Below are 27,717 nucleotides of genomic sequence, written 5' to 3' on the forward strand. Positions count from 1 at the left end.
ATTTGCGTTTGTGCTCCTAAACAGCTTGCTTTAAAAAAACATGTAAAAAACTCTTTTGCAAAGGGTAAAGTCTATAATACATAGTCCACTCTGTTTATAACAGATTATAGTGTTTTGAAACAGAACTTTATTGAGATCAAATGTTTAATTGATGAGAATTTGCAGAATGTTGGCCAAAATCCACTGCCTGCCAGTGGGCTTCCTCTCACTACCATATTTGGCAGTGAGTGGAACCGCCAACTGGATGCTGAAATATGTCTCATTGTACTATCTGTGCTAGCACCACCATGTTTGTATTCTTCAATGTTGCTAGAATTACCTAATGTATGCTACAGGAAGGCAACAGGCCTCGGCCTAACTATCCCTTTTTGATTGGATCCATTTGGGCAGTGTGCGAATTACGCAATGACATCCGGGGGGGGTCTCTATTTATGAATTTAATAATAGACGTCATTTAAATAAAAAATATTACCTTTTTAAAGTGGCATGAACACAGCCAGTCATGATATTTTCATCTGATTGTCAAATAAATCACTTCAAAAAGTAGGCTACCTGTGCGTGTTCGTCCACTCCAACATTCCATCATCCAAACTGCTTGTATAGCCAGCCTACTCACGCCATTTGAAGAATGGAAATAGACATCTCTTACAAAACACCAAAAAGTGTGCCCAATGACATTCAGCCATTGATTAGGCCTACATTAATTGATGTCTTGCAGACAAATTGATGTCTTTTGTAGCCTGGAAAGTCCATAATTCATGAGTTAATGCTTAGTCTTCACATATCGTGACATAAAACACTACCTTTCTTCCCTTACATTTATCACAGTGTTATGTCATTATTAAGCTTTTAACAATTTACTTGAACTTTGAAATAAACATACTTAAACCCTGTACGAATCATGGATCTTGGAGATCCGGGAAAATGCACTATGTAACAGTGTAACTATGCCTGCGAAATAGAGGTCGACCGGTTAATCGGAATGGCCGATTTAATTAGGGGCGATTTCAAGTTTCCATAACAATCGGTAATCTGCATTTTTGGACACCGATTATGTCCGATTGCATTGCACTCCATGAGGAGACTGCGTGGCAGGCTGACTACCTGTTATGCGAGTGTAGCAAGGAGCCATGGTAAGGTGCTAGCTAGCTAGCTAGCATTAAACTTATCATATAAAAACAATGAATCTTAACATAATCGCTAGTTAACTACACATGGTTGATATTACTAGTTTATCTAGCTTGTCCTGCGTTGCATATAATCGATGCGGTGCCTGTTAATTTGTCCTTGAATCATAGCCTACTTCGCCAAACGGGTGATTTAACAAGCTGTCGTTGCACCAATGTACCTAACCATAAACATCAATGCCTTTCTTAAAATCAAAACACAAGTATATATTTTTAAACCTGCATATTTAGTTAATATTGCCTGCTAACATTAATTTCTTTTAACTCGGGAAATTGTGTCACTTTTCTTGCGTTCTGTGCAAGCAGAGTCAGGGTATATGCAGCAGTTTGGGCCGCCTGGCTCGTTGCGAACTATGTGAAGACCATTTCTTCCTAACAAAGACCGTAATTAATTTGCCAGAATTTTACATAATTATGACATAATGTTGAAGGTTGTGTAATGTAACAGCAATATTTAGACTCATGGATGCCACCCGTTAGATAAAATATGTAATGGTTCCGTATTTCACTGAAAGAATAAACGTTTTGTTTCCGGATTTGACCATATTAATGACCTAAAGCTCGGATTTCTGTGTGTTATTATAATTAAGTCTATGATTTGATAGAGCAGTCTGACTGAGCGGTGGTAGGCAGCAGCAGGCTCATAAGCATTCATTCAAACAGCACTTTCGTGCATTTGCCAGCAGCTCTTCGCTGTGCTTCAAGCATTGCGCTGTTTATGACTTCAAGCCTATCAACTCCCGAGATTAGGCTGGCAATACTAAAGTACCTATTAGAACATCCAATAGTCAAAGGTATATGAAATACAAGTGGTATAGAGAGAAATAGTCCTATAATAACTACAACCTAAAACTTCTTACCTGGTAATATTGAAGACTCATAGTTAAAAGGAACCACCAGCTTTCATATGTTCTCATGTTCTGAGCAAGGAACTTAAACATCAGCTTTTTTACATGGCACATATTGCACTTTTACTTTCTTCTCCAACACTGTTTTTTCATTATTTAAACCAAATTCAACATGTTTCATTATTTATTTGATACTAAATTGATTTTATTGATGTATTATATTAAGTTAAAATGTGTTCATTCAGTATTGTTGTAAGTGTGTGTGTGTGTATATATGTATATATGTATATATATATATATATATATATATTTGGTCCTCCAATAATCGGTATAGGCGCTGAAAAATCAGAATCGGTCGACCTCTACTGCGTAACATTTCATTATGTTTCAGCGTGAAAAGTTCTCAAGGGCACACAAATCCAAAATAATGTAGGCCTATGCCATTGCAAAATCGAATGCTTCTAACTGAATTTTAACCTCATCTGAGAGTCACGTTATAGGCCTACTGTCCTTAACGTATACTTGTATGCATTCACTACTGTAAGTCGCTCTGGATAAGAGCGTCTGCTAAATGACTAAAATGTAAAATGTAATGTCAAATGTAAACGTCATACTTTATGGGGCTTGGCTGGGTATCAGAGAACCTCATCCTGAGGATAAATTAGGAAGAGACATTCTCCTCTGCTGGTTGTATATAGGTAATAGCAGCAAGAGTAGGAGAACTGAAGAACGGAAAGCTTTATGAACACAGGCCCAGGTGATTCCAAATACAATGTACTGAACAGTAATTAGTAGAATCATTGAATTCAAAATAATTTTCTTCCTTTCCTTAGGTTCTGATACTGCATAATTGGACATTTGAAAGTGATGTGGCAGCAACCACACCCAGCCTTCCTTGGGTTGTAAAATTCCAGTAACTTTCCAAAAATGTCCCAGTTTTCCAGAAGGAGGATTGCCATAAGCTACTTCCTGCTTTTTCCTTCCTAATACCAATCATCTCCAACCAGTATTATGGGAAAACTGGGAAAATTTGGGAAAGTTACTGGAATTTTGTAACTCTATACCTTCTGCTATTCTTTTCATATTGTTTTCATATACTCCTTTTAGGTATCATGTAAGTATGAAAGTAGTATAAGACGAAGGACATAAGTACAAGTAGTATGAGAGGAACCTTGCCTCTGTACTTACCAAAATAGCTCAGCTATGGCACACTGCCACAACTCCTTGTTCTCCTCGAGATACTTTAATTAAATCAAAGCACTCCTAATTACAACAAATATGATTTAGTCACATGTCATGGGTGGATTACATTACAATATTTCCAAAATGGCGTAGCAGTCAGACATCTTTGTCCTGTCGTGTCCCTTGTATGTACATTTTTACATCTTTTTCTTCGCATATCTTTTTAATAATATTTTCCTAAACCTCAACTTCTAAATACTCTCCTGCTGAACAGTAATTAGTAGAATCATCAGTAGAATCACATCACCCAATATGGTGTGGATCTGTTTTTTTCTAAAGTATTTCTATTTACTTCAGATCTGGAATCCCTCAACTGAAGCTAGCCAGCTAACTACCTACCAGCTATCAGTCAGCAAACCATTGCTAGCGGTCATCAACTAACCTTTAGCTCGGAAAGCTCTCGCCAGTTCGAACAACGTGACTCAAACCAGAGCATAACGGACCTATTATTATTTTTATTTTTTCCCCCCCCCACATCCCCGGATTCCTACCACAAACTCTGAACATTTTCATCTGGATCTTCGCAACTAGCTAACCACAATCCCGGGTGACTACTCCTGGCTAGCGTTTCCATCCCGGAGCAAGCCCCAATTAGCCTGAAGCTAGCTCGGCCAGGGCTCCTGTGCTACCACCGAAGCCCACTCCTGGGCTACAATATCTGTACCGTTCTACTGCCGGTACGGGGCATGGAACCCCACTGATCCTCTACGACTGGAATACCGACATAATCTGGCCGAGGATTCCAACAGGCCCCTCAGGCGCGACGTCCGCTGAAGGCCCATTCTGCTAACCGGCCTGCTAGCTATCTAGAGCTACTTGGAACCCTACTAATTCCACAACTGGTCTACAGACGTCACCGCACGAAGAGGCAAAAACAGACTTACCCCCATCGCGACGTCCCCCAAAGGCTAACTTGCTAGCCACGGTCTGCTAACTGCTAGCTTGCCTGCCCCGGTCTGCTAACTGCTAGCCCCGGTCTGCCAACTGCTTGCTTGCTAACCCGGTCTGCTAACTGCTAGCTTGCCAGCCCCGGTCTGCTAATTGCTAGCTTGTTTAGCCCCGGCCTACTAACTGTTAGCTTGTTAACATCGGCCTGCTAACTGTCTGAATCGCCGTGTCCCCAGTCAGCCCAACCAATCACTGGACCCATATGTTCACTTGGCTACGCATGCCTCTCTCTAATATCAATATGCCTCGTCCATTACTGTCCTGGTTAGTGATTACTGTCTTATTTCACTGTAGAGCCTCTAGCCCTGCTCAATATGCCTTAACCAACCATGTTCTTCCACCTCCTACAAATTCGATGACATCACCTGGTTTAAACATCTCTAGAGACTATATCTCTCTCATCATTACTCAATGCCTGGGTTTACCTCCAATGTACTCACATCCTACCTTACCTTTGTCTGTACACTATGCCTTGAATCTATGCTATCGTGCCCAGAAACCTGCTCCTTTTACTCTCTGTCCCAAACGTGCTAGACGGCCAGTTCTTATAGCCTTTAGCCGTACCCTTATCCTACTTCTCCTCTGTTCCTCTGGTGATGTGGAGGTTAATCCAGGACCTGCAGTGCCTAGCTCCACTCCCACTCCCCAGGTGCTCTCATTTGTTGACTTCTGTAACCGTAAAAGCCTTGGTTTCATGCATGTTAACATTAGAAGCCTATTCCCTAAGTTTGTTTTACTCACTGCTTTAGTACACTCTGCCAACCCGGATGTCTTAGCCGTGTCTGAATCCTGGCTTAGGAAAACAAACAAAAAGCCTGCAATCTCCATCGCTAACTATAACATTTTCCGCCAAGATAGAATTGCCAAAGGGGGCAGTGTTGCAATCTACTGCAAAGATAGCCTGCAGAGTTCTGTATTACTATCCAAGTCTGTACCCAAACAATTCGAGCTTCTACTTCTAAATATTCACCTTTCCAGAAACAAGTCTCTCACTGTTGCCGCTTGCTATAGACCTCCCTCTGCCCCCAGCTGTGCCCTCGAAACCATATGTGAATTGATTGCCCCCCATCTATCTTCTGAGCTTGTGCTACTAGGTGACCTAAACTGGGACATGCTTAACACTCCGGCCATCCTACAATCTAAGCTTGATGCCCTCAATCTCACACAAATTATCAATGAACCTACCAGGTACAAACCCAAATCCGTAAACACGGGCACCCTCATAGATGTCATCCTAACTAACTCGCCCTCCAAATACACCTCTGCTGTTTTCAATCAAGATCTCAGCGATCACTGCCTCATTGCCTGCATCCGTAATGGGTCTGCGACCAAACAACCACGCCTCATCACTGTCAAACGCTCCCTAAAACACTTCTGCAAGCAGGCCTTTCTAATCGACCTGGCCGGGGAATCCTGGAATGGCATTGACCTCATCCCGTCAGTAGATGATGCCTGGCTATTCTTTAAAAGTGCCTTCCTCAACATCTTAAATAAGCATGCCCCACTCAAAAAATGTAGAACTAGGAATAGATATAGTCCTTGGTTCACTCAAGACCTGTCTGTCCTTGACCAGCACAAAAACATCCTGTTCTGCATTAGCATCGAATAGCCCCTGCGATATGCAACTTTTCAGGGAAGTTAGGAACAAATATACACAGGCAGTTAGAAAAGCTAAGGCTAGCTTTTTCAAACAGAAATTTGCATCCTGTAGTACTAACTCAAAAAAGTTCTGGGACACTGTAAAGTCCATGGAGAATAAGAGCACCTCCTCCCAGCTGCCCACTGCTCTGAGGCTAGGAAACACTGTTACCACCGATAAATCCACTATAATTGAGAATTTCAATAAGCATTTCTCTACGGCTGGCCATGCTTTCCACCTGGCTACCCCTACCCCGGTCAACTGCCCGGCACAGCAACCCGCCAAAGCCCCCACCATTTCTCCTTCACCCAAATCCAGATAGCTGATGTTCTGAAAGAGCTGCAAAATCTGGACCCATACAAATCAGCCGGGCTAGACAATCTGGACCCTCTCTTTCTAAAATTATCTGCCGAAATTGTTGCAACCCCTATTACTAGCCTGTTCAACCTCTCTTTCGTATCGTCTGAGATTGGAAAGCTGCTGTGGTCATCCCCCTCTTCAAAGGGGTGACACTCTAGACCCAAACTGCTACAGACCTATATCTATCCTACCCTGTCTTTCTAAGGTCTTCGAAAGCCAAGTTAACAAACAGATTACCGACCATTTCGAATCCCACCGTACCTTCTCCGCTATGCAATCTGGTTTCAAAGCTGGTCATGGGTGGTAAAACTAAATGCAAATTAATTACTTAAAAATCATACAATGTGATTTTCTGGATTTTTGTTTTAGATTCCGTCTCTCACAGTTGAAGTGTACCTATGATAAAAATTACAGACCTCTACATGCTTTGTAAGTAGGGAAACCTGCAAAATCGGCAGTGTATCAAATAATTATTCTCCCCACTGTATGTGTACTGAAAAATCTCTGGTTTTGAAGATAGGATGGATGTTATTTACTAACATTCAGAGCCAAACAGAAGACAACTGAGATCTTGGTTTTTGAACAGACATAGCTTAGTCTTGATGTCAAAGTAATAGTTTGCTTATTTATGATGTGCTAAAACTGAACTTCCCCTTTAAGTTGTTTGAATTTACATATGGGTTTCATTTGGTTTAACTAACATGCTCTATCTTCTACCTCTCAGGTTGCCTACAAACCGTGGCTGTGTGCACAGTATTTCCCCACCACACAGAGGCATTGTGGAAGGACAGTACCTTGTCTCCAGTACTGCCTGGAGGTTCAGCAGAGGTGTCCCTTCATACTACCGGACAACGACGATCTCATCCACGGAGGAAGCCCCAGCTTCATATGTACAGGTGGGTGTGGTGGTATGGACTGATCAATCAGTCAGTCAATCGATCAAGTGTGATTTGTAGCCACAGCTTATACAGGTGGGTATATATCTACTTTAGGGCTATGCTGTTTAGCAGAGATGCACCATGGATCTAGGATAGATGGGCTTGGGTCAATTAATTTTGAAATGTACTAATTGTAGGAATTTATTTGCACTCCTATGTCCACTGACAGGAATTTAGATGGAATTGTATGTTGCAGGATATATTTAATTGTGCTCTTGTGCCCCTGATGATCCCTTGTATAATTACTTTTCAGTGGTATCGATAAAGTTGTATGGTTTTGAACTCTGGTACTCAAGCCAATAATGAATTCTAGTACTTGTCACTGGTGACATCTAGTGGACATATAAGGCAGCATTAGTAAAATCAATGACACTTCCCGCTCAGTGTAAAGTGTATTGCTGAGACAGTCACTGTGATGGGGTACAACTCCAGGGTAGTATTTTAATATTCCACAGTGATCAAGACAGAACCAGAATAACATGACCTGCCCTGTCCTGATTTGATCTCAGTGGGGTGCTCTGTCATTTCCTCCCCCAGCCCCAAAAATGTTAAGTATTTCAATACCGTAATAAGAACAGCCTTTGATATTTTTCTATTACTTGTGCGTCAGCGATTAAATGGTAGGCTTTGCCTTTTGAGATCCTCATTTTCTGATGCTCATTTGATGTCTTCCTTTAGTGTAAACTGGCAGTTGATTTGAAGAGAGATTACACAAGTCGTGACATCAAATCAAATCACATTTTATTGGTCACATACACATGGTTAGCAGATGTTATTGCGAGTGTTGCGAAATGCTTCCGCTTCTAGTTCCGAGAGTGCAGTAATATCAAGCAAGTAATCTAACAATTCCACAACAACTACCTAATACACACAAATCTCAGGGATGGAATAAGAATATATAAATATAATTATATGGATGAGCGATGACCGAGCGGCATAGGCAAGATGCAATAGATGGTATAAAAATAGAGTATATACAGTTGAAGATGGAAGTTTACATACACCTTAGCCAAATACACAATTCCTGACATTTAATCCTAGTAGAAATTCCCTGTCATAGGTCAGTTAGGATCACCACTTAATTTTAAGAATGTGAAATGTCAGAGTAATAGTAGAGAGAATGATTTATTTCAGCTTTTATTTCTTTCATCACATTCCCAGTGCGTCAGAAGTTTACATACACTCAATTAGTATTTGGTAACATTGCCTTTAAATTGTTTAACTTGGGTCAAACGTTTCAGGTAGCCTTTCACAAGCTTCCCACAATTAGTTGGGTGAATTTTGGCCCATTCCTCCTGACAGAGCTGGTGTAACTGAGTCAGGTTTTTAGGCCTCCTTGCTCGCACACGCTTTTTTCAGTTCTGCCCACAAATTGTCAATGGGATTGAGGTCAGGGCTTTGTGATGGCCACTCCAATACATTGACTAAGCCATTTTGCCACAACTTTGGAAGTATGCTTGGGGTCATTGTCCATTTGGAAGACCCATTTGCGACCTAGCTTTAACTTCCTGACTGATGTCTTGAGAAGTTGCTTCAATATATCCACATAATTTTCTTTCCTCATGATGTCATCTATTTTGTGAAGTGCACCAGTTCCTCCTGCAGCAAAGCACCCCACAACATGATGCTGCCACCCCCGTGCTTCACGGTTGGGATGGTGTTCTTCGGCTTGTAAGCCTCCCCCTTTTTCCTCCAAACATAACGATGGTCATTCTGGCCAAACAGTTATATTTTTGTTTCATCAGACCAGAGGACATTTCTCCAAAAATAACAATCTTTGTCCCCATGTGCATTTGCAAACCTTAGTCTGGCTTTTGTGTTGGGGTTTTGTAGCAGTGGCTTCTTCCTTGCTGAGCTTCCTTTCAGGTTATGTCAATATAGGACTTGTTTTACTGTGGATTTAGATACTTTTGTACCTGTGTCCTCCGGCATCTTCACAAGTTCCTTTGCTGCTGTTCTGGGATTGATTTGCACCTTTCACACCAAAGTACGTTCATCTCTAGGAGACAGAACGTGTCTCCTTCCTGAGCGGTATGACGGCTGCGCGGTCCCATGGTGTTTATACTTGTATACTATTGTTTGTACAGATGAACGTGGTACCTTCAGGCATTTGGAAATTGCTCCCAAGGATGAACCAGTCTTGTGGAGGTCTACAATTGTTATTTTGAGGTCTTGGCTGATTTCCTTTGATTTTCCCATGATGTCAAGCAAAGAGGCACTGAGTTTGAAGATAGACCTTGAGATACATCCACAGGTACACCTCCAATTGACTCAAATGATGTCAATTAGCCTATCAGAAAAGCCATGACATCATTTTCTGTAATTTTCCAAGCTGTTTAAAGGCACAGTCAACTTAGTGTATGTAAACTTCTGACCCACCAGAATTGTGATACAGTGAATTATAAGTGAAATAATCTGTCTGTAAACAATTGTTGGAAAAATTATTTGTGTCATGCACAAAGTAGATGTCCTACCGACTTGCCAAAACTATAGTTTGTTAACAAGAAATTTGTGGAGTGGTTGAAAAACGAGTTTTAATGACTCCAATCTAAGTGTATGTAAACTTCTGACTTCAACTGTACATATGGGATAAGTAATTCAAGATATGTAAAAATGATTAAAGTGGAATTATTAAAGTGACTAGTGATCTATCTATAAGTCTGTATGTAGGCAGCAGCCTCTCTGTGTTAGTGACGGCTGTTTAACAATCTGATGGCCTTGAGATTGAAAAATAGATTCTGTCTCTTGGTCCCAGCTTTGATGCACCTGTACTGATCTCGCCTTCTAGATGGTATCAGGGTGAACAGACAGTGGCTCAGGTGGTTGTTGTCCTTGATGATCTTTTTGGCCTTCCTGTGACATCGGGCTCTGTAAGTGTCCTGGAGGGCAGCAGTGTAGATTATATTTACCGTGCTGCAGTATGGGGTCGCTACAAAATGTCCCTTACGTATTTTTTCATTTAGAGTTCAATAAAGGGTCATTATTGTTAGGTTCTGATACAGCATATGACATAATGATACTGATAGTTGAGTCATATGAAGACTGGGATAAACGTGCATACTGACTGGTTTTATGCTCTCATGCACATGGTCATCTGCCTTTTTTTGGTGATACAATTCAACAAAACACTGCATTACCACACTGCAAGAATGGCTGGAACTAGGTCATTTATTTAGCTTATTGTGGGTCATCTGAATGAATGAATACACTTTATTGGTATTGGGGAAATTGGGTTTGTCATCATCATCAGACACAGGCATGGATGATACAGACACACAGGGATGCATGAGAGGGATGCAGAGAGACATGAGCATCTATGGCTTATATCAGTGTTTACCCACTACTCTCTTTGTCCCCCAAAGGGCTACTGGGGAGCCATGGGCAGCCCAACAGCCAGGCAGAGTGCTGCGACGTCCGGTGGGACTCTAAACCGGACAACCGTTCTCGTGGGACGCTGAAAAGGACTCCAACTCCCTCCTGCCATCACCAACAGGGGGCGTCGACATCAGTCACCTCGGCCGCAACACCCACCAGACTGTGCAGCAGCAGCGGCCGGCTGAAGCTGTGCCTGCTGGTCTTTGTTCTCCTGCACACCGTAGTCACCATTACCACCGCATCCCACAATTCCACTGGGGTCGTTGGTGTGGCAGTCATTTTCCCCCTGGAGGAAAGCTCCTCCGGTGAGGAATAATGGAAAAAATTTGCAAAAAAAAACTCTAGGTTTTATCTGGGAATGAGTGAGTTGCAAAACCGGTTCTGACCAGTTCTGGCTCTCTGTTCAGAGTGAACCCTGGAAGGTCCCTGGTATGTACTGTCGAATCCTCATTGGGCCACAGGAAGTGAGGGCAATTTACCTGGAGCAAAGGATGCTGGGAATTTTAGTCATGTGGTGAGGCGAACACATCTCAGACCAAAGGATCAATATCATATCACCGTGTCAATCTAAACCCGAGTTCACCTTTTCAGTCTCTTGTTTCTTCAGGATGTACTATATCGTTTTTTTTTTTGTCCTCCTGGTTCAGTTGTTTGTGGAGTTTGTTGGAATGTGAGTGGGTTGTCTTAGAACATATAAGAGGCAGAGAATATTGAAAAAGGTAACACCAACCTGTGTGTTTTTATCCACCCCTCTCTTAACCAGTAACATTTAGCTGCTCTTGGATATGCTAACAATATTCTTAACTCAAACACTCACAAACAGGCATTCCCTGTAGCTCAGTTGGTAGAGCATGGTGTTTGCAACGCCAGGGTTGTGGGTTCGATTCCCACGGGGGGCCAGCACAGAAAAAAAAAATGTATGAAATTGTATGAAATGTATGCATTCACTACTGTAAGTCGCTCTGGATAAGAGCGTCTGCTAAATGACTAAAATGTAAATGTAAATGTAAACAGAAAGAGTAAACACTAATTGATCCCCCCTGTCCTGGTGGATACATAGAACATATCAGTCATAACAGGGTTCTCTCATGGCAGTACATATAACTCTAATACAGAGCCAGTGAAGAGCAGGTGTAGTATACCTTTTTAAAATGTTTTGCCGACCTGAACCGTATTGTGCTCGCTTGGATTATTTTCTTTACACGGTTGCATGTAACCAGGCCAGTGAAGTACAGTACAGCTCATCTCGTTTTAGCTCGGCTCAGTAGTGTGAATAGGGTAGAAGTGGAGGTCTTGTCACTTCGATTCAAAACTTTCCCACCGATGGGCTTCAGTGTACTTCCGAGTTCATATTATTTGAGCCAATAAGTTTCTCTCTCATTATCCTGTGTCCATGTGTTTGTATGTGATGGGCCCAAAGGGGACGTCGGATTAACGAAGCTCAATTTACCTCAAATCAAGTGACCTGTTGGCTTAGATTGACTCTGTTTTTCTAAAGCAGGACATCCAAGAACCGTATGTTTGGCTTTTATATTTGACTCATATATTTCTCAATATAAGGCTCTGGTACATCATACCAGTACATTAGTGCCAGTTCTCTTCACACAGTGGGAGAGGTGTCACAAGACCTGGGTTCAAATAGTATTTGTTCTCTTTGAAATATTTTACCTGCACTCAATTGAGCTTGCCTGGCACAATGTAACCAACGGGATTGTCCCAAAAGTATATCTGAAAATCTTGCCCATCTCATCTCCAGACAAGCTCAATCAAATGCTCAACACTCTTGACAGAAAACAGACACAATTTGAACCCAGGATGGATCATACATACATACATACCCTCTCCTCTTTGTCTCTATTTGACCTAATTATCATTGTGACCAAGATAATCACCTTGTATCTTTACACAGAGCTAAGGCCTTAGCTAGTAGGCATTTGTGTGAGGGTAAGGAGTTCTCAAGGGCTGGCTCTACATACTGCATTTCATTCCGTTGGTGTAACTGCTGCTAACCGGTACTCATTGATATGGCACATAGGGGAAGAAATCTGATAGGCTCCTTATGCTTTCACCTTTGACCTTGACATCCCTGTCTTATCCTTCCCGTTCAACTGAGTAGCGCATATTATGGCACCTTTGTTTTTTCTACACGTACATATAATCAGTACTGCCGGAATAACTCTGAAGTCAATCGTACTCGGGCATGAAGACATCAATCTGACGATTAGGGTGAAGTTTCCTCAAGACCCTGGTCTTGGGTCAGTTCTGCATTTGACCCACTAATGGAAGGTGTTAGAATTGGGGGAGGGGAACTGATCCTAGATCTTTACCTAGGGAAAACTTCACCCTGAAAGTCTATGTGCTTTAGCCTATTCACATTATTTTCCCCTTAGGTTCTCGTAACAGTTGATTTTCTCACAGACACTCATCGAATGAACTGTTCTTTATAGCCATCAATGAACAACATTAATTTATTGTTTCCCTCACCTTTACACTATTCCCCCAAAAGACAGCAGCGGATGTAACCCCCTCTCTGTAGAAATAACCTCCCACAAACTCCCCCAAACATGATCTGAACCTTGTGGATCTATGCAGATGTCCTACCCCTGTCTGGCCCCGTACATACTCAAGTTGCACAACTGATGTACAACACATTTGGCACAATGGTTGTGATACAACTGATGTTTTTGTGATTCAACAGAGAGTTTGTCTGCACAATGGTTGTGTAATTATTTTTCGGAAGAAAAAAATAAAACTATGTTGAATGATATTATGCCATATGCATTGTACTTCAGTTGAACAACTGGAGTGTTTACTGGTGTAAATATGTCCTAGAGAAGTGAGATATTCAAGATGTCCACCTCTTGGAGATTTTTCTGTTTTTCTATTTAGGGAAAGCTTCTTGTGTTTGTTTTTCTTGTTTTTGGTTGCATTTTCTGTTAATGGTCTCACTTCAAACAAACTAAAACTTGTAAAGGCTTTATAAGCATCTACAGTTTGTAGTGCTTATGAGTACTTTATGTATGCTTTATAAAGCCTTTTAATGTTGTACTTCGTTTGAAGTTGGACCTTGTTAAGAACTGTCTACAGCATTGTAAGTCAGATCAGTAGGAGAGAGAAGATTGGGAAAAGGTGTGATAGATGTGTGCAAGGAAAATAATGAAGAAAAAGGTGGGAATTATGATGAAAATATATTTAAAAAAAACACAGATACCTTATCTTACTATTGTCATATTATCATACGATAGATGCTTTAGTGCAATTATCTTTTCTTTTTCTACAAAAGAGTTTGATGAAATAATTTATAATGCATCTCGAAGTCATCATCTTTTTTGAACATAAGAGAAATGCAGCCACATTTATTACAATTTTGTTGAAAATAAATAAAACTATGTCAAATATGATTGTTGTCTGCATTTTTTGGATTGTATTTTATTTCGTACCACTGACCACGGTTACCTGACTATAGGCCTATAGCCAGACCAATTGAATTTGGCCAACATTCTGTGGTAAGTGGGCAATCTAGGATTCAAACAATAACAACAACAACAAAGCGGTCACCTGACACTTTTTTGGTAAACAAGTAAACTTCCAGGGCCAGTTTTACTCTGCATCTGCACCAGGTGCAAAGTTAACAAAGGAAAATGTATTTGCCGCATGCGCCGAATACAACAAGTGTAGACTTCACCGTGAAATGCTTATTTCAAGAAGAAGAAAATATTTACCAAGGCTAGGCTAAAATAAAAAGTAATACAATATGAATAATAATAACAAGGCTATATACAGGGGGGCACCGCTAAGAGTGCAGGGGTACAGGCTAGTTGAGGAAATCTGAACATGTAGGTTGGGGCGAAGTGACTATGCATAGGTAACAAACAAACAATGAGTAGCAGCAGTGTAGAAGAGGTGGGGTCAATATAAATTGTCCGGTGGCGATTTTTATGAATTGTTCAGCAGTCTGATGGCTTTGGGGTAGAAGCTCTTGAGGAGCCTTTTGGTCCAAGACTTGGCGCTTCGTTACCGCTTGCCGTGCGGTAGCAAAGAAAACAGTCTATAACTTGGGTGACTGGAGTCTCTGACAATTTTATGGGCTTTCCTCTGACACCGCCTATTATATAGCTGTAGAACCTTTTGAGGATCTGGGGACCCATGCCAAATCTTTTCAGTCTCCTGAGGGGGAAAAGGTTTTGTTGTGCCCTCTACACGACTGTCTTGGTATGTTTAGAACATGATAGTTCGTTGGTGATGTGGACAGCAAGGAACTTGAAGCTCCATTACAGCTCCGTCAATGTTAATTGGGGCCTGTTCGGCCCGCCTTTTCCTGTAGTCCACGATCAGCTCCTTTGTCTTGCTCACATTGAGGGAGAGGTTGTTGTCCTGGCACCACACTAACAGTTCTCTGACCTCCCTATAGGCCGTCTCATCATTGTCGGTGATCAGGCCTACCACTGTTGTGTCGTCAGAAAACTTAATGATGGTGTTATAGTCGTGTTTGGCCACACAGTCGTGGGTGAACAGGGAATACAGGAGGGGACTAAGTACACACTCCTGTGGGGTCCCAGTGTTAAGGATCAGCGTGACAGATGTGTTGTTGCCTACACTTACCACATGGGGTGGCCCGTCAGGAAGTCCAGGATCCAGTTGCAGAGGGAGGTGTTTAGTCCCAGGGTCCTTAGCTTAGTGATGAGCTTTGCGGGCACTGTGGTGTTGAACGCTGAGCTTAGTCAATGAATAGCATTCTCACATAGGTGTTCCTTTTTTCCAGGTGGGAAAGGGCAGTGTGGAGTACGATTGAGATTGCGCCATCTGTGGATCTGTTGGGGCGGTATGTCTGGGAGGATGCTGTTGATGTGAGCCATGACCAGCCTTTCAAAGTACTTCATGGCTACCGACATGAGTGCCACGGGGCGTTATTCATTTAGGCAGGTTACCTTCGTTTCCTTGGGCACAGGGACTATGGTGGTCTGCTTGAAACATGTTAGTATTACAGACTCGGTCAGGAAGAGGTTGAAAATATCAGTGAAGACACTTGACAGTTGGTCTGCGCATACTTTGAGTACACGTCCTGGTAATCCGTCTGGCCCAGCGGCTTTGTGAATGTTGACCTGTTTACAGGTTTTGTTCACATCGGCTACCGAGAGCGTTATCACACAGTCATCCAGAACAGATGGTGCTCTCGTGCATGCTTCAGTGTTGCTTGTCTTGAAGCAAGCATTAACCCCTGTGCGGCCTCATCCAGCGAAAAATCATATCGCCATTAGCATAACAAAATTTAATAAAAAATAAAAATAAAAAAATATTCAAATTATATCGTTTTATAGATACACCTCTCCTGAATCGAACCACGTTGTCCGATTTCAAAAAGGCTTTACAGCAAAAGCAAAACATTAGATTATGTTAGAGGAGTATATCGTAAAAGTAGCCACATAGCCATTTTCCGACCAACCACATGCATCACAAATAACCAAAAAAACAGCTAAATGCAGCACTAACCTTTGACAATCTTCATCAGATGACACACCTAGGACATCATGTTACACAATACATGCATTATTTTTTTCGATAAAGTTCATATTTATATATAAAAACAGCATTTTACATTGGTGCGTAACGTTGACTAACTATTTTCCCTCAAATGCATCCGATGAAACAGAGCTACAATTTACTAAATTACTATTCGAAAACATTTTTAAAATGTAATATTGTCATTCTAAGATTTATAGATGAATATCTCTTGAAAGCACCTGTAATGCCAGATTTAAAATTAACTTTACTGGGTAATCATACTTTGCGATGAAAGGGGATGCGATACTCTGAAAAATAGGCTAACGTTACAGGTCAGCGCCATCTTGGAACAATCGCATATCACATCTAGTCTTGTATACTATTGTCAATAATCCCTTACCTTTGGTTGTCTTCATCAGAAAGCACTTCCAGGAATCCCAGGTCCACAACAAATGTATTTTCGTTCGAAAAAATGACTCCTTTATGTTCCAAGAGCTTGTTCTTGTTAGCGCGTCTGAAGGCTGCTCCAAAACTTCCGTCGGCCACGGGACAGCCTTTTCGAGAAAATGCATTTTTCCTCCATTTAGGTTCGTTCAAACATGTCAAACGTTGTATAACATAAATCTTCAGGGCATTTTTCAACAAGAGAGCCAATAAGATTCGACGGGGACGATTGCATTCTGTTTCAAAACGTTTCGAAAGGGGAGGGTAACCAGGGGCGCCGGCGTCATAATGGTGATGGCCCTCTCCGTGTGACTACGTTCCACAGCGTCTCATTCATTCAGTTTTAACAGTAGAAGGCTCAAACCAATTTGTGAAGACTGGGGACATCTAGTGGAAGCAATAGGAAGTGCTCAATGAACCATAGCTCACGGTGTGATTAATAGGCAACGTGATGAAGTTGAGTTCGCAATTCAGAATTCCACTTCCTGTTTCCATCTGTCTCGGGGTTTTGACTGCCATATGAGTTCTGTTATACTCACAGACACCATTCAAACAGTTTTAGAAACTTTAGGGTGTTTTCTATCCACAAGTATTAATTATATGCATATCCTAGCTTCTGAGTTTGAGTAGGAGGCCGTTTAAAATGGGCACGAATTTTTTTGAAAAATCGCTTTAGCGCCCCCTATCCTAGGGGAACGCCAAGAGGTTAAAGGCATTTAGCTAGTAGGCTCACATCACTGGGCAGCTCGCGTCTGGGTTTCCCTTTGTAGTTCGTAATAGTTTTCAAACCCTGCCACATCCGACAAGCATCAGAGCCGGTGTAGTAGGACTCAATCTTAATCCTGTATTGACGCTTTGCTTGATTGATGGTTCGTCTGAGGGAAAAGCGGGATTTCTTATAACTGTCCGAATTAGTCTCCCACTCCTTGAAAGCGGCAGCTCCTGCCTTTAGCTTGATGCGGATGTTGCCTGTAATCCATGGCTTCTGGTTTGGATATGTACGTACAGTCACTGTGCGGACGACGTCATCGATGCTGTCACGGTACGGTTGTTGTAAGAACTGGACCAAGGCGCAGCGTACATAGAGTTCCACATCTTTATTAACTTGTTATGGATAGGGGGCAGTATTTTCACGGCCGGATAAAAAACGTACCTGATTTAATCTGATTATTACTCCTGCCCAGAAACTAGAATATGCATATAATTATTAGCTTTGGATAGAAAACACTCCAAAGTTTCTAAAACTGTTTGAATGGTGTCTGTGAGTATAACAGAACTCATTTGGCAGGCCAAAACCTGAGAAGATTCCAAACAGGAAGCGCCCTCTCTGACCATTTCTTGGCCTTTCTTGATCATCTCTATCCAAAACAGGGGATCTCTGCTGTAACGTGACATTTTCTAACGCTGCCATAGGCTCTCAAAAGGCGCCAGAACGTTGAATGATGACTTTGCAGGCCATGGCTGAAAAACAGTAGCGCATTTGGTAAGTAGTCGATTTGAGAACAATGAGACTGGCACACGTGTGCACGAGACGACTCCATGTTTTCATTTTCAGTCTTTGAACGAAAACAACTACTCCCGGTCTGAATATTATCGCTTTTTTACGAGAAAAATCGCATAAAAATGGATTTTAAACAGCGTTTGACATGCTTCGAAGTACGGTAATGGAATATTTTTAATTTTTTTGTCACGAAACGCGCCGGGCGCGTCACCCTTCGTTACCCTTCGGATAGTGTCTTGAATGCACAACAAAACGCCGCTATTTGGATATAACTATGGATTATTTGGAACCAAACCAACATTTGTTATTGAAGTAGAAGTCCTGGGAGTGCATTCTGACGAAGAACATCAAAGGTAATCAATTTTTTCTTATAGTAAATCTGAGTTTGGTGAGTACCAAACTTGGTGGGTGTCAAAATAGCTAGCCCGTGATGGCAAGCTATCTACTCAGAATATTGCAAAATGTGCTTTCACCGAAAAGCTATTTTAACCTCTCTGGGCTAGGCGGGACGAATTCGTCCCACCTACGTAACAGCCACTTGAAGCCTGTGGCGCGATTTTCAAAACCTTAAAAATCCTATTACTTCAATTTCTCAAACATATGACTATTTTACAGCTATTTAAAAGACAAGACTCTCGTTAATCTAACCACACTGTCCAATTTCAAAAAGGCTTTACAACGAAAGCAAAACATTAGATTATGTCAGCAGAGTACCAAGCCAGAAATAATCAGACACCCATTTTTCAAGCTAGCATATAATGTCACAAAAACCCAGAAGACAGCTAAATGCAGCACTAACCTTTGATGATCTTCATCAGATGACAACCCTAGGACATTATGTTATACAATACATGCATGTTTTGTTCAATCAAGTTCATATTTATATCAAAAACCAGCTTTTTACATTAGCATGTGACGTTCAGAACTAGCATACCCCCGCAAACTTCCGGGGAATTCGCTAACATTTTACTAAATTACTCACGATAAACGTTCACAAAAAGCATAACAATTATTTTAAGAATTATAGATACAGACCTCCTCTATGCACTCGATATGTCCGATTTTAAAATAGCTTTTTGGTGAAAGCACATTTTGCAATATTCTAAGTACATAGCCCAGGCATCACGGGCTAGCTATTTAGACACCCGGCAAGTTTAGCACTCACCATAATCATATTTACTATTATAAAAGTTTGATTACCTTTTGTTGTCTTCGTCAGAATGCACTCCCAGGACTGCTACTTCAATAACAAATGTTGGTTTGGTCCAAAATAATCCATCGTTATATCCGAATAGCGGCGTTTTGTTCGTGCGTTCCAGACACTATCCGAAATGGGAAAGAAGGGTCGCGCGCATGGCGCAATTCGTGACAAAAAAATTCTAAATATTCCATTACCATACTTCGAAGCATGTCAACCGCTGTTTAAAATCTATTTTTATGCCATTTTTCTCGTAGAAAAGCGATAATATTCCGACTGGGAATCTCCTTTTCGGCAAACAGAGGAAAAAAATCACAAAGACGGGGGCCGCCAGGTCACGCACCTAGGCCCAGAGTCCCTTGATCGGCCACTTGAGAAAGGCGATAATGTGTTTCAGCCTGGGGCTGGGATGACGACATTCAGGTTTTTCCCGGGCTCTGAGCGCCTATGGACGACGTAGGAAGTGTCACGTTAGAGCAGAGATCCTTTGTAAAAGATAGAAATGGCAAAGAAGTTCAAGAAATGGTCAGACAGGCCACTTCCTGTAAAGGAATCTCTCAGGTTTTGACCTGCCATTTGAGTTCTGTTATACTCACAGACACCATTCAAACAGTTTTAGAAACTTTGGAGTGTTTTCTATCCAAAGCCAATAATTATATGCATATTCTAGTTACTGGGCAGGAGTAGTAACCAGATTAAATCGGGTACGTTTTTCATCCAGCCGTGAAAATACTGCCCCCTAGCCATAACAGGTTAATGGACCAAAAAATTGCTTTTCTTTCACAAACAATGACATTTCTAAGTGAAAACAAACTTTTGAAGGGTAGTGGAAATGCATACAGTTGAAGTTGGAAGTTTACATACACTTAGGTTGGAGTCAATAAAACTCATTTTTCAACCACTCCACAAATTTCTTGTTAACAACCTATAGTTTTGGCAAATCGATTAGGACATCTACTTTTTCCAACAATTGTTTACAGACAGATTATTTCACTGATAGTTCACTGTATACAATTCCAGTGGGTCAGAAGTTTACATATACTAAGTTGACTGTGCCTTTATTAAACAGCTTGGAAAATTCCAGAAAATGTTACCATGGCTTTAGAAGCATCTAATAGGCTAATTGACATCATTTGAGGTGTACATGTGGATGAATTTCAAGGCCCACTTCAAACTCAGTGCCTCTTTGCTTGACATCATGGCAAAATCAAAAGAAATTAGCCAAAACCAAAAATGTTTGACCTCCACAAGTCTGGTTCATCCTTGGGAGCAATTTCCAAACGCCTGAAGGTACCACGTTCATCTGTACAAACAATAGTACGCAAGTTTAAACACCATGGGACCACGCAGCCGTCATACCGCTCAGGAAGGAGATGCGTTCTGTCTCCTAGAGATGAACGTACTTTGGTGCGAAAAGTGCAAATCCATCCCAGAACAACAGCAAAGGACCTTGTGAAGATGCTGGAGGAAACAGGTACAAAAGTATCTATATCCACAGTAAAACGAGTCCTATATTGACATAACCTGAAAGGCCGCTCAGCAAGAAAGACGCCACTGCTCCAAAACCGCAACACAAAAGCCAGACTACGGTTTGCAACTGCACATGAGGACAAAGATCGTACTTTTTGGAGAAATGTCTGGTCTGATGAAACAAAAATATAACTGTTTGGCCATAATGACCATCGTTATGTTTGGAGGAAAAAGGGGGAGGCTTACAAGCCGAAGAACACCATCCCAACCGTGAAGCACGGGGGTGGCAACATCATGTTGTGGGGTGCTTTGCTGCAGGAGGGACTGGTGCACTTCACAAAATAGATGGCATTATGAGGGAAGAAAATTATGTGGATATATTGAAGCAACATCTCGAGAAATCAATCAAGAAGTTAAAGCTTGGTCGCAAATGGGTCTTCCAAATGGACAATGACCCCAAGCATACTTCCAAAGTTGTGGCACAATGGCTTAAGAACAACAGTCAAGGTATTGGAGTGGCCATCACAAGGCCCTGACCTCAATCCTATAGAAAATCTTGGGCAGAACTGAAAGGCGTGTGCGTGCAAGGAGGCCTACAAATCTGACTCAGTTACACCAGCTCTGTCAGGAGGAATGGGCCAAAATTCACCCAACTTATTGTGGGAAGCTTGTGGAAGGCTACCTAAAACGTTTGACACATATTAAACAATTTAAAGGCAATGTTACCAAATACTATTTGAGTGTATGTAAACTTCTGACGCACTGGGAATGTGATGAAAGAAATCAAACATTCTCTCTACTATTATTCGGACATTCCTCCATCTTAAAATAAAGTGGTGATCCTAACTGACCTAAGACTGGGAATTTTTTATGAGGTTTAAATGTCAGGAATTATGAAAAACTAAGTTTAGATGTATTTGGCTAAGGTGTACGTAAACTTCCGACTTCAACTGAACATACACGCTGTATGTATACACACATACATACATACATACATACATACATACATACATACATACAGTGCCTTGCGAAAGTATTCGGCCCCTTGAACTTTTCGACCTTTTGCCACATTTCAGGCTTCAAACATAAAGATATAAAACTGTAATTTTTTGTGAAGAATAAAGAATAATTTTGCACGCCCAATTTTTCCGTTTTTTATTTGTTCAAAAAGTTTGAAATATCCAATAAATTTCGTTCCACTTCATAATTGTGTCCCACTTGTTGTTGATTCTTCACAAAAAAATACAGTTTTATATCTTTATGTTTGAAGCCTGAAATGTGGCAAAAGGTCGAAAAGTTCAAGGGGGCCGAATACTTTCGCAAGGCACTGTACATACATACATACATACATACATACATACATACATACATACATACATACAGATAAATAAATACAGAAATAAATACAGAAAAAAAGAAACAGAAGGCATTTGAACCTTCTGGCACAAAGAGAAGATTCATATGGAAGCCTAAACAATTTTTATCCAGACGTGCCATTTACCACATAGAAGCTTAATATTTCTACAATTGAATTATAGGTAGCCATTTTTCTTTTATTCCAGGATTTATGTAAATATTCTGCAAACGGAAATACACAATGGACAAAAAACCATTTCAGTTTCTCCTCATCACTCAGCCACGTAATGCCAGGGTATATCTGGTGTGCTTTCTGGAATAAGAGCAAGAGTATATCGCTGTTGAAAGGGATATAGAGGACACAATTAGTTTCATTCTCCATTTCTTTGAGGTCATAATAGTTACATAGTCTTTCCTCTTCCATATCACCACAATTCCGTCCCGTTTCAATACACAGAGGCAATATCCCTGATCTTACCTGTGCACATAGTGATCTCTTGCTTTTTAGGTAGGTTATGCATAATATATCTCTCACACACAAATTCACTCTCAATCAAACAAAAGGTTCTCAATTAGGGTTTATGATTAATCTCCTCCACCCATTTATTTTCATATTGCATCAACGGTTGTTTTTTAATCATATCTATTTCTCCCTTAATTAATTTTTTGTACAGATGTTCACAGTCAGACTGTTGAAAAAGGTCAGACATTTCAGTTTCCCAGGCTCCCCCTATAGATCCCAATTCCTTTGACCTCAAGACTTGGTTTTTGCTCTGACATACCTGTGTATATAAGGTCCCACAGTTGACAGTGCGTGTGCCTTTCCAAATCATGTCCAATAAATTTAATTTACCACAGGTGGACTCCAATCAAGTTGTAGAAACATCTCAAGGATGATCAATGGAAAAAGGATGCACCTCAACTTCCTTTCGAGTCTCATAGCAAAGGGTCTGAATACTTATGTAAGTAAGGTATGTTTTTTATTTTTAATACATTTGCAAAAATGTCAAAGAACCTGTTTTCACCTCATCATTATGGGGTATTGTGTGTAGATTGATTAGGAAAAAATGATTCAATCCATTTTAGGATATGGCTGTAATGTAGCAAAATCTGGACAAAGTCAAGGGGTCTAAACACTTTCCAAATGCACAGTCCAATCATTTAGTGAGAGAGTGTCTCAATCACATTCATTTCCTCATTGTAGGCTACACATGAAATGTACCAAACTGCTTCCTGTCTCAGTCTCGTATTTGGTCACGTTCGCATGGTAAAACAAAAACACCCTAACGATTGGTTGACAATAGAGCCTCCCACAATGCAGGTGATGGCTGCAGGATGAAGTTGATGAAAAGCAACTGCAGAAACTTGCAGTCATCTCCAGTCAAAACTTCATGATTTTTGTAAAGTTTATGCAGTCGACATGTAGATGCAAGTCAGACTATTTTTATCCCCAGAATGCAACACACTTTGAAAAGCGTGACCATTGACTTGACAAAAGGGATCAGCTCAAACGCGCCCAGCGATTCCAGGCCGACTACAATGCAGATCTTGCAAAGCATCAACCAATGGATCAGATTCCTATATCATATGATGTGATTAGCTGAATTGTTAAACACTTATCCAGCCGTTGTGAGATCTGGCAGGTATCTGCATTGTAGTCAGTGTAGAATGCAGCCAATATTTGTAAATGTATCCTTGGAAACATACCGTCACAATATCCTCACTGTCATTGCAGGCGTGAAGCCACTAGAGGAGTGTGACTCCTGAGTCATAACTTTGCTGTACACACACTGATACCCACATGTAGTACGCAGTAATGCTTTCCTACACCACAAGATGTCATTACATAGCCACTATACAGCCAGAGCTTCATCCAGCGTGGACATCAAATCAAATTATATTTGTCACATGTGCCGAATACAACAGGTGTAGACCTTACTGTGAAATGCTTAATTACAAGCCCTTAACCAACAATGCAGTTAAAGAAATAGAGTTAATAAAATATTTACTAAATAAACTAAAGTAAAAAATAAGTGACAATAAACAGCAAGTAGCAGCAGTGTAAAATCAAAGGGGGGGGCAATGTAAATAGTCCGGGGGGGGCCATTTGATTACGTGTTCAGCAGTCTTCTGGCTTGGGGGTAGAAGCTGTTAAAGAGCCTTTTGGACCTAGACTTGACACTCCGGTACCGTTTGCCATTTGGTAGCAGAGAGAACAGTCTATGGACTTGGGTGACTGGAGTCTTTGACAATTTTATGGGCCTTCCTCTGACACTGCCTAGTATATAGGTCTTGGATGGCAGAAAGCTTGGCCCCAGTGATGTACTGGGCCGTACGCACTAATCTGTAGAGCTTTATGGTCAGATGCTGAGCAGTTGCCATACCAGGCGGTGATGTAACCGGTCAGGATGCTCTCAATATTGCAGCTGTATAACTTTTTGAGGATGTGGGGACCCATGCCAAATATTTTGTCTCCTGAGGCAAAAAAAGGTGTTGTCGTGCCCTGTTCACGACTGTCTTAGTGTGTTTGAACCATGATAGTTTGTTGGTATTGTGGACACCAAGGAACTTGAAACTCTCAACCTGCTCCACTACAGCCCCATCATGAGAATGGGGGCATGTTTGGCACTCCTTATCCTGTAGTCCACGCTCATCTCCTTTGTCTTGTTCACGTTCAAGGAGAGGTTGTTGTCCTGGCACCACACTGCCAGGTCTCTGACCTCCCTATAGGCTGTCTCATCGTTGCCGATTATCAGGCCTACCACTGTTGTGTCGTCAGCAAACTTAATGATGGTGTTGGCGTCGTGCTTGGTCACGCAGTCGTGGGTGAGCAGGGAGTACAGGACAGGACTAAGTATGCACCCCAGAGGGGCGCCTGTGTAGAGGATCAGCGTGGCAGATGTGTTGTTGCCTACCTTTACCACCTGGGGGCGGCCCGTCAGGAAGTCCAGGATCCATTTGCAGAGGGATGTGTTAATGCCACACGGTCAAGGTTAGGCTTGCACAGATCGGGAGGACCTCAGGAACGTTCCTGAGGTCGAATTGTGCTTCTAACCCTAACGGTTCTGCCGCTGTCCCCCAAAAGCACCTGAAATTTAGGGCCAGGCTTCATTATGGGCCTACTTCTTTTCACGTTCGCTGCGCTCAGACCGAGCAAGCTATGGTCAGGCGGGGCATCTCGTTGAACTCGGCACTGTCTAGAGATTATGGTAATGCCATTGCAAGCTCTGTGTGTCTTTAAGCCCTGCACTGTGTCACTCCATCCTTGCTGTGTGTGTGTATGAGAGCTTTTTTTACATCTGTTGGGAGAAATGACTGATTTACAGTTGATGAGGGTTGCCTAGTCACACATATGAAATTGTGGAAAGATCTGACCATTTTAACCCTTTGAAACAGCCCATATGACACCATTTTAACCTCTCTAGGGTAGGGGGCAGTATTTGCACGGCCGGATAAAAAACGTACCCGATTTAATCTGGTTACTACTACTGCCCAGAAAGTAGAATATGCATATAATTATTTGATTTGGATAGAAAACACCCTAAAGTTTCTAAAACTGTTTGAATGGTGTCTGAGTATAACAGAACTCATATGGCAGGCAAAAACCTGAGAAGATTCCAAACAGGAAGTGCCCTCTCTGACCATTTCTTGGCCTTCTACACTTTCTTCATTGAAAACTGAGGATCTCTGCTGTAACGTGACACTTCCTACGGCTCCCATAGGCTCTCAGAGGGCGCCAGAACGTTGAATGATGACTTTGCAGGCCATGGCTGAAAAACAGTAGCGCATTTGGTAAGTGGTCGATCAGAGAACAATGAGACGGGGGGGGCGCGTGCACGTGAAGAGTCCATTTTAGATTTTTAGTCTTTGAACGAAAACAGGGTTTCCCGGTCGGAATATTATCGCTTTTTTACGAGAAAAATCGCATAAAAATTGATTTTAAACAGCGGTTGACATGCTTCGAAGTACGGTAATGGAATATTTCAAAAATTTTTGTCATGATACGCGCCGGGCGCATCACCCTTCGTTACCCTTCGGATAGTGTCTTGAACGCACGAACAAAACAGAGGATATTTGAACATAACTATGGATTATTTTGAACCAAACCAACATTTGTTATTGAAGTAGAAGTCCTGGGAGTGCATTCTGACGAAGAACAGCAAAGGTAATCCAATTTCTCTTATAATAAATCTGAGTTTGGTGAGTGCCAAACTTGGTGGGTGTCAAAATAGCTAGCCCGTGATGGCGAGCTATCTACTCAGAATATTGCAAAATGTGCTTTTGCCGAAAAGCTATTTTAAAATCGGACATAGCGATTGCATAAAGGAGTTCTGTATCTATAATTCTTAAAATAATAATGTTTTTTTGTGAACGTTTATCGTGAGTAATTTAGTAAATTCACCGGAAGTTTGCCGCCTATCCTAGTTCTGAATGTCACATGCTAATGTAAAAAGCTGTTTTTTTATATAAATATGAACTTGATTGAACAAAACATGCATGTATTGTATAACATAATGTCCTAGGAGTGTCATCTGATGAAGATCATCAAAGGTTAGTGCTGCATTTAGCTGTGGTTTGGGTTTATGTGACATTATATGCTAGCTTGAAAAATGGGTGTCTGATTATTTCTGGCTTGGTACTCTGCTGACATAATCTAATGTTTTGCTTTCGTTGTAAAGCCTTTTTGAAATCGGACAGTGTGGTTAGATTAACGAGAGTCTTGTCTTTAAAATGGTGTAAAATAGTCATATGTTTGAGAAGTTGAAGTAATAGCATTTCTAAGGTATTTGAATATCGCGCCAAGGTATTCCACTGGCTGTTGACTAGGGTGGGACGATTTCGTCCCACATACCCTAGAGAGGTTAAGGCATTCCTGGTTGACACGGGAAGCTGAAAGTGAACACATATCCTCCTTGGGTTAGGCTCTTATAGAATATTGAGTTTTAAGTCTTCACGTTAAGAACTGACTTATTTACTTCAGTATGTGTTATTTCAGAAAATCACAGAGATCTCGCAGAGCTCCGAAACCCACCTTAACAAATTCATCTGAACACGCTGCAACTGGATCTGTAACTTTTTGGGAAAAAAATTTTTTTTTTTTTTTTAACATCACCAATTGTACATTGTACGATTTCTCTTAAATGCCGATAGATAAATGTCTGGTTCTTTTTTTCCTGACACCGTAGGTTCATGTACTTTGACGTGAAGTGGTCAAATTAGCGCTCCATTTTCGTTTTTAACCTTCAATCCCAGAAAATTGCCTTAACTCAAAAAGCGTTGAGGCCTCGACTCCATCTTGTTCGGGGCCAACTGCCCTTTATGCCAAACCTATGCTCACCAAGTTTCGTCTTCGAAGTCTTTTCCGTTTAGGAGAAAAGGCCACGTCGTGATTGGTGATGTTTTGTAAATTTGCAATATGATTACATTCACCCTCTGGTGGTATTTTCCGGGACAGTGGAACAATTTTATAAAACGGAAATCGAGTGGCCGAGAGACTTCGTTCGATGACTTCCTGGAAGATCTGGCCCCGGTGCACAGCCCGCCGCTGTCCGCGAATTTTACAAACATTCGCGGACGTCTGGTAAGGGACCGTACATTTGCAATATGGAGCTTCTCATCAATCATACAGCAAATGCCAAAATGTGCCCTTCATGTATGTGATGAGCTTTGAGGGCATTATGGTGTTGAACGGTGCGCTGTAGTCAAGGA

The 27,717-nt window shown here is 41.4% G+C and overlaps 1 protein-coding gene across 1 annotated transcript in view; it reads left to right on the plus strand.

Moving 5' to 3' along the window:
* LOC106574339 (transmembrane protein FAM155A) overlaps positions 1–13,883 on the plus strand; it is a 70,090-nt gene extending 56,207 nt beyond the window's left edge. Inside the window, exons 2-3 of the mRNA XM_014150201.2 lie at positions 6,949–7,120; positions 10,525–13,883. Coding sequence (XP_014005676.1) covers positions 6,949–7,120; positions 10,525–10,853 — 501 coding nt within the window. The 3' untranslated portion in view covers positions 10,854–13,883. The remainder of the gene's footprint in view (positions 1–6,948; positions 7,121–10,524) is intronic.
* The last annotated feature ends 13,834 nt before the right edge of the window (positions 13,884–27,717 follow it).

This window comes from Salmo salar, chromosome ssa16, assembly GCF_905237065.1.
Source record: "Salmo salar chromosome ssa16, Ssal_v3.1, whole genome shotgun sequence".
Lineage (NCBI taxonomy): Eukaryota > Metazoa > Chordata > Actinopteri > Salmoniformes > Salmonidae > Salmo > Salmo salar.